The following is a 12,809-nucleotide window of genomic DNA, read 5'->3' as shown; positions in this document are numbered from 1 at the left end:
TTAGTGTGGTAAAATCTGTGGAGTAATTTAACAGTCTTTCTGTTTACTATATTTAAAATTGTGTCCCCTTCATACACATGGCTATAATCGTAAACACGTGAATCAGTGGATCAATTATGTTGAAGATCAATATGTCTTGAGTGCTTTGTATCCAAGGCATATTTTCATCTGTTGAATCAGCTGATCATAAATATTAAAAAAAAACATGTCTTAAACAAAATGTTCAATAAAACTGTTATTCCATGCTTTTGTCATTGTAAAAAGAGCTTTTTCTTCTTCTTTGCAGATGATTTAGCAGATAGAAACTGTGACAAATGTGCTCAATGCTGTCTGGATTATGAAGGATGGTTGCGCTTCCAGAATTGCCTTTATAAAATTGTTCGAGACCCTTTATTTGATTTGTTAATAACTCTATGCATCGTGCTCAACACTATGTTCCTGGCAATGGAACACCATGGTATGAGTGTGTCTGTTCGGCAAGCCCTGGATATAGGGAATAAAGTAAGAACTCAATTCACCAGATAATAATAATATAATTAATTAATTGGAAATATATTTAACTAGTTATTGACTTGCTTTAAATACTGTGTATTAAATCCCTATGCAATAAAATGCATGACATTCTTCCTTCACTCACAGATTTCATTAGGTGAGAAAAGTTTCTGATTCTTTTTTTAAAAAAGTGTAATGCATGACTGTCACCTATTTTTTAAATCCAAACTGCAATGACATATTTGAAAACACAAAGTGCCTTTTGCATCTATATCGCCATTTTGGTGTAATGAAATGACATGAGACAAAATTAAATTTAAAAATGTTCCCTTTGATACATAGTGTAGTACTACATTGTAATTTATTACAAAGGCATGGTGTTGTGAAAGTATAAATATGTGTGTCTGTGTATGTGTGTGAATATTTCATCTTATTAACCCATGCTCGTGAATTATTTTATTTTGTATTGTGATAAACATTTGTGTGGTATTTTCTTTATCATATTTTCCAAACTTGTGTGTGGAATATATCCTGCCTTGGACAAGAAAACTGCATATATACTTTAACATTTGTAATTCCTCCTATTTTACCTGAAGCATTTTTAATATACATGTATTAAGTAAATAAAATTATATTAGAAATATATAAAAGTAAATTTTCCATAAAATTGAAAAAGCGGACAATGTACAAGGGATATATCCTGATTGAAAAATTTGACTAAGTTAAAGAACTAATGTAACCAATAAAAAATGCTAATACCAATCAGGTGAAGAAAACAAACAACAAACTTTTTAAATCTATATTTTTCCAAATAAGAAATCAAAATTGCATATTTGAAGGTTACTTTATCAATTAGTGATTTAGAATATTTTCAATACTCTTATAGTTTATAAATATGTAAGATAAATTTTGCTACCATTAAAATATCTTGTTGATGAGAACAAAATTACATGTTTTGCAGTTTTGAAAATCAAATTGTTGTTTTTCTGTGATAGATGCATATCTAGACTGTCAACTTGTTACTTAAAAGAAAGAAAATGCTTATAAATTTCTTTCAATTAATCTTAGAATATATTTTTAGCCTCATGTGCCAGAATATTTATTCAAAATTATACTAAAGTACAGGGTATGCAGACATTCCTACATTACACACAAAAGTAAGAATAAAGTTTTGTCATCTCTGTTGCCATGCATGTGTGTTGGATTTGTAATCTCTCCAGCAGTGGTTGCAGATTCGAGTCCTGGATAGGGCATGGGGTTCCTTTGTGAGCATCTCTTTATCAGTTTCATCTAAACAACATTCACCCTCATTGTCATGATTACCTAGAGACCGATAATGAAACAGACCTACCTACTCATCTTGATACCATCCTTGCGTAAGATGTCGGAACTGATTCTTCGAAAGATGAACATGAAGCAAGCACATTTAAATTTTTGATGTACATAAATCCAATACAGTCATGTACATAGCTGGCTTTGATAAACCATGTTTTGCATTCATATCAAAAGAGCATGATAGCATAGATGTAGATACATTTTGTTGTAAAACAATAATAGAAATACATAATAGAAAGTGTGCAAAGAACTTTTTTGTAGATTTTTATGTTATCATTTTAAAATGTTTTAGGTCCTTTTTTGATTATGCAGCACTTTATAATTAAAAACCTACAAGAACAAATAATATAAATACTATGTTCTAATTTTATAAAGATCATTATTTTAATGGGTTCATAGGATAAAACAATTTTATCTTACATAGCATGTATAGTTTCAAAATAAAATGTCAGAAATCAAATTTGTATTACTGTAAGTTGCAGTAGACATTTCTTGCCTCTACACATTAAGTTGGTTCAATATTACAATCATAATATGTTAAATGATAAACTGATATTGTACATTATTCAACATATTTAGGTCATTAGTTATCTTTTTGTCCCTGTGTGATTTTAAAAATTTATTAACTTATGGCCAAATTATTTTGTGGTTTAGAATTTACATTATACAGAGTGTCCGAAAAGTCACGCAACCCGGTGTTTACGACCGTATAACAGAATAGCGAAACGGAATTAGAAGAAACGCTTTCTGCCAAGAGAATGCCCTGTATATTGGGAAAATTTAGAGAGACAAACATATGTAAGAACATGCATGTTTTAATAACAAATAAGCAAAGTGTTGCCAAAGGCGGGAAAAAAATATTTGCAAATCGTGTGTATTGATGCACAGAACTCACTGAGGTAAATTATTGCAACATTTCACAATACCAACGAACAATTTGGATGGCCATCTATTGAATTTGACAGAAAAAGAACTTTGACGAAGTTTCAAAAACATTGCAGAAGGGAATAAATGGGCTGTTCCAAAAATCGATGTTTTCACAATATTACGCAGGATACTGGCAACACTGTTGGTGTCACGTGTCACTAACATACGTGTTTCACCTCAGGCTATCACACTAAGGCACTTTTAACAACAAAGGAGAAAGTTGGTTATTCTCGAACATATGCAATAAATTACATACACCTTGCAACCCTGAAATGTGGTACAGAAGAACGTGTATCAATGTTATGTTTTCTGTGCCTTAGGTGGTTGGTGTTTGCCGCAAACGCAGGCGCGGCTCGTGCATTATTTACCCGGGGGTTCACTGAAGTGATGTGACATATATTCACTTTCCGCAAAATATACTTCCTTCGCCCAACAAAAGGATGGGGGAGGGTTTAAAAGCTTTGTCAAGAATTCTTTTTATCTGGGAGTATAAGGTTTTGTTGTAGGGGTGTGCGAATAAATTTAGGGCTGAAACTACAATAAATTGTGCCTTTATGAAAAAAGTTGAGGTTTGTTGGAATATCATGGACGTCCTCAAGTAGGGGCAAGTAATATATTTTTTCCCCACGAGGAGCAAAAAACACTCCTTCAGTCTGAAGTTACTGCAACGCTTTTATAATAATTACCAAAAATTACTGTGACTGAAATTAAATTATATGCGTGTAATATATAATTTTTGGTTTACATTCAATTTCCATGGGGGGGCGGCCCCCTTTTCCCCTTCCGGACGTCCATGCTGACTAATCAGAACTGGTCCTACATTTGTTAAAGGGAAATGGCAACTAATGGCATGCGCATACTAGAAATCGAACCTGAGACCCTTTCATTTATACGCGACAGGTTTGTTCAAATTTGGGGCTGGTCGACCAGCACACGCTTTTTTTCAGTGGACAAGGAAGTTTGTTTACGTTAATTATGTGCATTTCTATCGGTCATTTCTTACCTGCGCGGACAGCAACGCCTACACTGCATCAAATGACATAACCTAGGTAAAGTCCATCCCTCGTTTCACTCGCAGCATCACTTAATACTTTCCAACAAGTATCCAAGCACTTCAAAAACTAAAAAACTTGAGACTTTGACACCGAGCGACAGAGCGAGTCACGTCTTCGCGCCATTCTTTCTCTTTCGCGAACCCGAAGTGTTTCCACCTTTAAGGAAAAACCTCTGAATGCATGCACAAGGTATTTTGGTAATGTATCTCCTTTATTTTAATTCATCGCATCTAATTCCAGCTTCTATTTGTTTCCACTCATCCATCTCTGACACAATCTTGCATTTATTCCAAGAAGTTCGGTGCAAAAATGATACAAGAGAAGATTGAATATGTAATGTGTGCGCTTCAAACTTGAACCGCACACAGCAACACTGGAAGGGAGGAAGCAGCGAGAAAGGAGCCTTGTCCCGCGGCTTCTGCGAGAGAACGAACTGCGCATGACCGTTGGGTTGAACATAGGTTCTGCAAATCTTATCTCCCATGTATTTTGTCCTATACCCTCCTCGCGCTTCTGCTCCCGCACGAAGCTTTCACAATGGCACGAGCTGTCCTGTGGGGGTTCAACTGAGGGTCTGTATCAGGGCAGCCGATTCGCGGTTTCTTCTTCTCAGCAAGAGAGTTCGCCGTGTTACGGGCACAAATACATGACTTATTGTGTAGAATTTTTAGCGAAATAATGTGAAAATTTAAAGACATTGTTCATTCTCGAGGTGATTATCGTATATTACTGGGGGTTCACTGATCCTGTGCGCTATAGGGCCAACCGCGCCTGCGCGAACGGCATTCCAGATTGTGTCTACTTATGCTGACGTCCTGTGTGTGTTTTTAAAATGCCATATTCTACACAGGAAAGTGTGTTTATTGTTGAAGAATATATCCGAACATCGTCATATTCTTGGGTAAGAGAAGCATTTAGGGATACCCACATTTCAGGGTTGCAAGGTGTATGTAATTTATTGCATATGTTCGAGAATAACCGACTTTCTCCTTTGTCGTTAAAAGTGCCTTAGTGTGATAGCCTGAGGTGAAACACGTATGTTAGTGACACGTGACACCAACAGTGTTGCCAGTATCCTGCGTAATATTGTGAAAACATCGATTTTTGGAACAGCCCATTTATTCCCTTCTGCAATGTTTTTGAAACTTCGTCAAAGTTCTTTTTCTGTCAAATTCAATAGATGGCCATCCAAATTGTTCGTTGGTATTGTGAAATGTTGCAATAATTTACCTCAGTGAGTTCTGTGCATCAATACACATGATTTGCAAATATTTTTTTCCCGCCTTTGGCAACACTTTGCTTATTTGTTATTAAAACATGCATGTTCTTACATATGTTTGTCTCTCTAAATTTTCCCAATATACAGGGCATTCTCTTGGCAGAAAGCGTTTCTTCTAATTCCGTTTCGCTATTCCGTTATACGGTCGTAAACACCGGGTTGCGTGACTTTTCGGACACTCTGTACTATATAGTTTAATTGTATATTGTTTATTTTATTATCTTAAATGTATTTCCAGTGTTTTATAAAGTATATAGTGTTTACAACATTAAAATAATCAGATTTCTATTTTTGTAAAATTAAGGATAATGTTTGAAAAAGTCATTGTTGAAATTATATTCATCAGAATGTATCCTTCCGCAATTGACCTATCTCCACTTTATTTCATTGAATATATTTTGTGATACTCTTTTGTTCTAAGCATCATTTGAACTGTCTCTTTTCCTGTGCTTGAGTCCATGATTTTTAATCTTGTTTAAAAATTTACAATTAACATAATGATTTATATTTGCAGGTGTTTACATCTATCTTCACTTTAGAGTGTACTATGAAGCTGATGGCTCTTAGTAAAGAATTCTTCAATTGTGGGTGGAATATTTTTGACCTCATCATTGTTACTGCAAGTTTGTTGGATTTGTCAATTGAATTAATTGATAGTTTAACAGTTCTCAGAGGACTAAGGCTGGTAAGTAAATACAGGAATTTTCTTCCTTATTGTTGAATAAATGTTAATTGTATTAATAACATAGACAACAATATTTATGTGTGCATTTGCAGTGAATGAATTTAGTTATTTGCATTTCATACACCATAAGAAAGATGATTTCAAACTGAAAGAACATAGCAAGAATAGTTTTTTTTTTGTATTGGACCTCAAGCATATTGTAAAGTATAGGCTGGTAATTTATAAAATTTGTAATACTTAAAGTAAAAAGTTCTTCAAATATACAAAATTAAATTACACATAAAGCTGAAACATATCACTAATCCATCAATTGGGTTGCAGCATGGAATTTCACATTAATTTTTTCCAAATACACTGAAATGAATTATTTGTTTAAAATATGATTAAATATTTGCCAATGTATTCAACTGTATATTTTGAAACTATTTTGATGTGTGAAAGTTTATAGGTAAAAAAAAAGGTATAGTGCTCCCTTGTGCTCAGCCCCACGCCATGAAGGCGTATAGGGGGTGTGGAGGTAACACCCCACACTTTCTTGATCCAGTCGTGAGTGGGGGTAATGTGATCAGCATCACGCCCCTGACCGCCTTTACTCCCCCAGGGTTCCCCAGGTACATGGGTACCCATGTTATTCGATGCTGGGTGGGCGCCGGTGCCACTTCCAACGTTAGAAAAGTTCCCGGATTTGAACCAGCCGGGGATCAACCCCAGGACCTTTAGCATGGTAGTCAGATGCATTACCGACTGAGCCACCATGGCCACATTAGTGAAAGTTTATATTTTCTCTAATTTTTAGTACATTATACAAAACTTATGCTACATTGAGAAAGTATAAGCAACTCAAATTTTAATTTTTTGGTGAAACTGCAAAGTCGATGTGTATTTCTTAGCTACATAAGTAGATTGTAAATCTCGTAGCTACAGTAGCTTACCGTATTGATCTCTCCACTGATGGCTCCATGCTTGAGTTCTAGAATGATCATTGGTTCTTTTTTTGAGTGTTTCTCCATGAACTTAATATAATTATACTCATATTCACTGTTGAAATTAGCCTAAAGGGGCAGAAAGCATCATAAAATGAGAAATTAAAATCTTACGGTTCCAGATGGTCATATATAGGGTGAGGCAGTCAAACGGGAAGATTTAAAAAATTCACAAAAAATAGAGAGAGCAAATATTAGTTAATTTTTTAACATGAATGTACTGTACATGAATGGAAATTACTAGTATACCTGAAAAATGTTCATTTTTTTTAATATGGTGTCAGTAAGATGGCATCCTAGGTGTTGCACACATTGTTGGAGTCTCAGAGTAAATCCGCCCATGACGCTTCGTAGCATCTCCAATAGAATGTTGTGGATCTCTTGCCGAATTCGGTCCTTCAAATTATCCCTGGTTCTTGGAGAGTTGTCCTTAAATACTTTGGATTTGAGGTAACCCCAAAGGAAAAAGTCAGGAGCCATCAAATCGGGTGAACGGGCAGGCCACGGAATATCGCTGAATGTGCTGATGAGACAACCATGAAATGCGAGTCTAAGCACATCCATTGACACTCTGGCAGTATGGCTAGTTGTACCATCTTGCTGGAAGAGTGCTTCTTCATCTGGGTCATAGTAATCGACGACAGGCAGTATCGTGTATTGTTTCAAAGAAATTATTTAATGAAACACTTGGGTTCGAACATTTTTATATTAACTCCATAACACATGTATACAAATCAACAACCAGTAACTATAACAACAATAATATATATGGCTGTTTCAGCCCATGGCTTCATAACTTAAACTAATATATAACAATATTCCCCTTGGTTACAAAAATGAAACATAATAATAACAATAATCTTAACATTTCTAATCTGGTTCATATCTGCAAGGTGGTTTATGTATCCTTGCAGACCTTCGTGGAAATGATGCTGCTGCAGTGGACTCTTGTTTCGAACATCCTGGCTTCTCCAGACCCTGCATACCTCCTTGTCTCTGCTGCTCCCTTTCTTCATTGTGAGCCACAGAAGGTAATTCCATATAGTCCAAGTTAGCAAATTGATTTTGCTCACCACCAAACTCTTCAGTACATCGTGTCGAGCGTTCACCATTACCATATCTTCCACTCTCGTTCCTTCTGGAAATCTCTGGCTTCAAAAATGAAAAATGAACATTTCTTGTATAATTGTCCCTCTTAACTTTGAAAATTGAGTGCGATAATTGTCCTACTATCTCGCCTTTTTCATACTGCTTTCTTTCTGGACAATAATAATATACTCCAGATCCTTTCTTATAATGCTCTGTCTCATAAATAACCCTTGTTCTATCATTATGAATTAATTTATTGGCATTTACTTTGTATGAAAATAAAATTTCATTTGGTGATTTCCCCATAATCACATTTACAGTATTGTTGTGATAGAACAACATTCTCTTTAAGAATTTATCCACAGAAGCATTGCGTCTGTTGACGTTGCCTTTTGTTATCTCTCCTGTTAAAGTCATGTACCTTTTGATGATTTGTACGTGCCTTTCAACTTCTCCATTTGCACATGGTCTATACGGTGGACTGTGAATTAATTTTATTCCATGATTGATACAAAATCTCTGGAAATCCTTGCTGGCAAATGGTGGACCACCATCAGAACATATGGTATTTGGTATTCCAAATATGGAAAAATGATTTGTCAACTTCTCAACAGTTTCTTCAGCCGTTAAATGAACAACTTGCCAAACATTTACGTATTTACTAAATGCATCCACTAAAATAAGAAATTTATATCCATGGAAGAAAAAATGATCTATGTGTACTCTGTGAAATGGTTCTTCTTCAGGCTTCCATGAAACATACTCTTGTTTGTTTGGTGCTCTTGAATGTCTTCTGCACACATCGCACGACAGAACATAATTCTCTATATCCTGGTTCATGCTCGGCCACCAAAAGTACTTTCTTGCAACATGTTTGGATTTCACAACTCCAGAATGAAATTTGTGCAAGTCTTTTAGAACCTTATTTCTCAATAATTTTGGCACTACAATTCGCTCACCATGGCATAACATTCCATTATTGCAATTTAAGACATTTTTATTCTGAGAATATTTTTTCAATTCTCCATCAGCTTCGTTACGTGCTATATTCCTCCAATTCTTCACTGTGTATTCATATGCTAGTAACAATGTTTCATCCTGTTTCATTGCTTCAATTACTTCCTCAACTCTTAAAGGATCTTCACTCATCAATGTCTCATTTACCAAAAAATAAATAGGTAAATCCTCTTCTTCATTCACTAAACATGACACAGGTAATCTGGACAAGACATCAGCTATCCCTACATTCTTCGTGTAATGAATGGAATAATCATAATTTGCTAGAAGTAACCTCCATCTTTGCCATCTCATAGATACTGTAGGAGAAATTGCTTTGTCCGGATCTAATATCGATTTACCTGTTGAAGAATCTGTTAGAATTTTAAATTTGTTTCCTGCCAAATATATATGAAAGTGTTTTATACCTTCCACTACTGCCAAACTTTCCTTGTCAGCTTGAGAGTAACTTTTTTGACTATCTGTTAAAGTAGCTGAAAAACATGCAATAGGTTTCAGCACTCCTTCTATTTCATGTGTCAACTGACAACCTATCCCATATCCACTTGCATCCGTGACTAAAACTAATGGCAATCGAGTGTCAAATGCTACTAAAACAGGTGCAGAAACTAATAGCTGCTTAACTAGCTGAAACTCCCTCTCACATTCTTCGTTCCAAAACCATTGTACACTCTTCTTTTGCAATAAATAAAGATTAGGTATCCTAGAACTCAAATTAGGCAAATATCGTGCATGATACGCCACTAAACCCATGAATGTCGCCAATTCCTTTTTATTCTCAGGCACCTTACATTTTAACACTGCCTGAACATGTTCATTTGTAGGTAAAATTCCATGTTCCGTGAATTTCCTTCCTAGAAAATTTACTTCATGAACAAAAAATTCAGACTTCTGCAAATTTACTTTTACATTGTACTGCATCAATCTTTCCAAAACTAATACAGTTAGTTTGTAACAGTCATACAATGTATCTGCTCCTAAAAGAATGTCATCAATAAATGATACCACTCCATCAATACCACCAAGTATTGTGTCCATGGCTCTTTGAAATACTTGAGAACTTATTTTAGTTCCAAACGGTAAACGTTTATGTACATACAAATGACCTTCATTTACAATGGTAAGAACACGTTGAGACTTTTCTTCGACTAATAATTGATGAAAAGCTGAACGTAGATCAATCTTCGTATACCACTTATGTGAACCTAACTTATGATAAAGCTCGTCAAAAGTTGGAAGTGGATATTGTAAAGTATCTACATTTGGATTTACAGTTTTGCTATAGTCAGCACATACACGAATACTTCCATCTGCTTTTCGCACAGGAACTACAGGACTACTCCAATCAGAACTTTCTATTTCTTCTAAGATTCCTTGCTGGCACAAATCTTTTATTGCCTTGCCTACTTCATCACGCATAAAGTAAGGTAGATTGTAACCTTTCCTTTTCACAGGTACAAATCCAGGCTTCAATGGAATTCTAACATTAATATTTCTTATAGGTTCTGAAATGTCATTTTAAATTTTACTAAAATATCAGATTTCAACTTCGCTGATTCCCCATTTGATGTGTCTGTGTACAAGCTCCTTGTAATACTATTCCAATCCTTTTCCTCTATTTGCCCTTTTACAGTATCAATTACCAAACTTCTTCTCCAATCGCCAAAGAGAACACGCAATCCTGCTCGACCAAGTATAGGTTTTAAATCATTTAAATCTCCTACTATAAATGGCATTTCATAACTCAGTGAGTTATACTTTACAGGTAAGGAAACTTGACCCTCAAACTTCAACTTTTCTCCTGTGATAGTACCATAGCCATTTTTGAGTGGATTCAATCGTAAAACATCGCTGCTTTTCCATACACTACTCTTAGGTAGAATATTAGCATAACTTCCTGTATCCACTATGAATTTAACTGGTTCATTGCAGATATATAGCTGAACATGTAAGGGTTGAATCTCATTGCATAATAACTCCTCAACATGCTTGCTACTTTCTTCACTTTTATGCTGTACAGTATTTATTACATTTATACTGAATATATTGTGCTGGCTTCCACTGTAGTCAAAATTTTTACCTCGGGTTTTGTTTATCGCATCTTCCTCCTCAGAGGGTGTAGAAGAAGATCTTACATTAGATGTAGTCTTATTTAAATATTGCACAGCCCTTGAGGTGTAGTTAGGTTGTTTCTGATGCATGAAATCTGCCTTCTTCCCAGATGATCTTTTATCTACAACTTTTATTTCATTCTTGTATCTACAAACATTAGAAAGATGATTTATCTTGCCACAAAATCTGCAAGCTTTCCCCATAGCTGGACAACCTTCAGCTCCATGTTTTGTTTTCGAACCACATCTATAGCAAATCCAGTTAAAATTCCGTGGACTATCTTGTTGCAATTGTGCTTTATAACATTTCTTTACCTCTAATTTGTTCTTGTACATACTTCTTGGTGTGTATGTGTTAACTTTGTGGATGTTTGAGTCTTGCTGAATATGGCTACCAAATCTGTCTAGTACTTCATGATTCCTAATGTAATCACAAACATCTTTGTACGTCTTTGGAGTCTCCATAATTAACTTCCTTTTTAATGTACCTTCCTCAAGTCCAAAAATTGTTTGTTGCTTTAATTCATTATCAAACTCTTCTGGCTTAAACCCACATGTTAATGACAACTTTTTAATTCGTGATATATAGTCATCCATTGATTCACCATGCTCTTTTTTAGCATTTTTAAATTTATATATCTCAAGCAACTTGTTTGTTTTAGGTTCATAAATATCAACGAGTTCTGTCAGCAAAACTTCGACAGGAAAACTACTAGGATCATTTGGAGCCAATTTAATATACAATGCCTCATAAGCATTATTTCCAATCACTGATAACAATAAATGAACCTTTATATCTTCTTTAACTTCTTGTGCTTTTAAAAATGAATCAAATCTTCGTACATAAGCTTTAATATTACTTCCTACCTCATAGGATTCGAAGAATGGCAACGTATTCATTTTTCAAACTTCTTACAGTAGATTTGAATCTTCTATTCAACTACAATAATCTTATTAAATAATTGTTCAACTCACAAATGTATCCAATCCATCGTCGCCACTTATCGTGTATTGTTTCAAAGAAATTATTTAATGAAACACTTGGGTTCGAACATTTTTATATTAACTCCATAACACATGTATACAAATCAACAACCAGTAACTATAACAACAATAATATATATGGCTGTTTCAGCCCATGGCTTCATAATTAAACTAATATATAACAGGCAGGAAAAAAGTTGCCAATATGTCAGCATAACGTCACGGGCAGATTTACTCTAAGACTCTGACAATGTGTGCAAAACCAAGGATGCCATCTTACTGACACCATATTAAAAAAAATAACATTTTTCAGGTACACTAGCAATTTCAACTTGTGTGCAGTACATTCATGTTCAAAAATTAACTAATATTTACTTTCTTTATTTTATGTGAATTTTTTTAATCTTCCTTTTGACTGGCTCACCTGATATAAGGGATGATACAGGTGAAACACTAGCCCATAGGTATTGGCTGAATGGCCAATAGCATAAAGTTGACGATAATTATATCAAACTGATATTTCTATAATTTAGAACAATATTTTGATATTCTATTATATGTTGCTGAATATAAGATATGCGTGTCCTCTTATTTTGTGAAGTTAATGTCAAATATTCAGTTTATTTTCCTGAGGCTGCATGATCTCCTAAGGTTCTTCATGGAACATTTGAAATATTATATAAGATCGATAGAATACTGGTTATCGTTACCAGTAAATTTTATACTTGTACCAGCAAAAAAATTCAAACTGCATGTCCCCATCTATATAGTATCATGTATCTTCAAATTTATTTTATGCTCTGATAAATGTTTGTTAATAGCATCTGTAAGACCTTATGTTTTACATGTTAG

General features: G+C 34.7%; 1 protein-coding gene across 1 annotated transcript in view; it reads left to right on the top strand.

The window, feature by feature from the left end:
* The window catches only part of NaCP60E (Na channel protein 60E), a 606,984-nt gene that overhangs the window by 513,129 nt on the left and 81,046 nt on the right, over nucleotides 1-12,809 (top strand). The window contains exons 12-13 of the mRNA XM_083130953.1: nucleotides 287-501; nucleotides 5,603-5,773. Coding sequence (XP_082987079.1) covers nucleotides 287-501; nucleotides 5,603-5,773 — 386 coding nt within the window. The remainder of the gene's footprint in view (nucleotides 1-286; nucleotides 502-5,602; nucleotides 5,774-12,809) is intronic.

Source organism: Lepisma saccharinum, chromosome 11, assembly GCF_977018435.1.
Source record: "Lepisma saccharinum chromosome 11, izLepSacc3.1, whole genome shotgun sequence".
NCBI classification, from domain to species: domain Eukaryota; kingdom Metazoa; phylum Arthropoda; class Insecta; order Zygentoma; family Lepismatidae; genus Lepisma; species Lepisma saccharinum.
The sequence above is the reverse complement of the archived record's forward strand: the minus strand, read 5'-3'. Positions and strand labels throughout refer to the sequence as shown.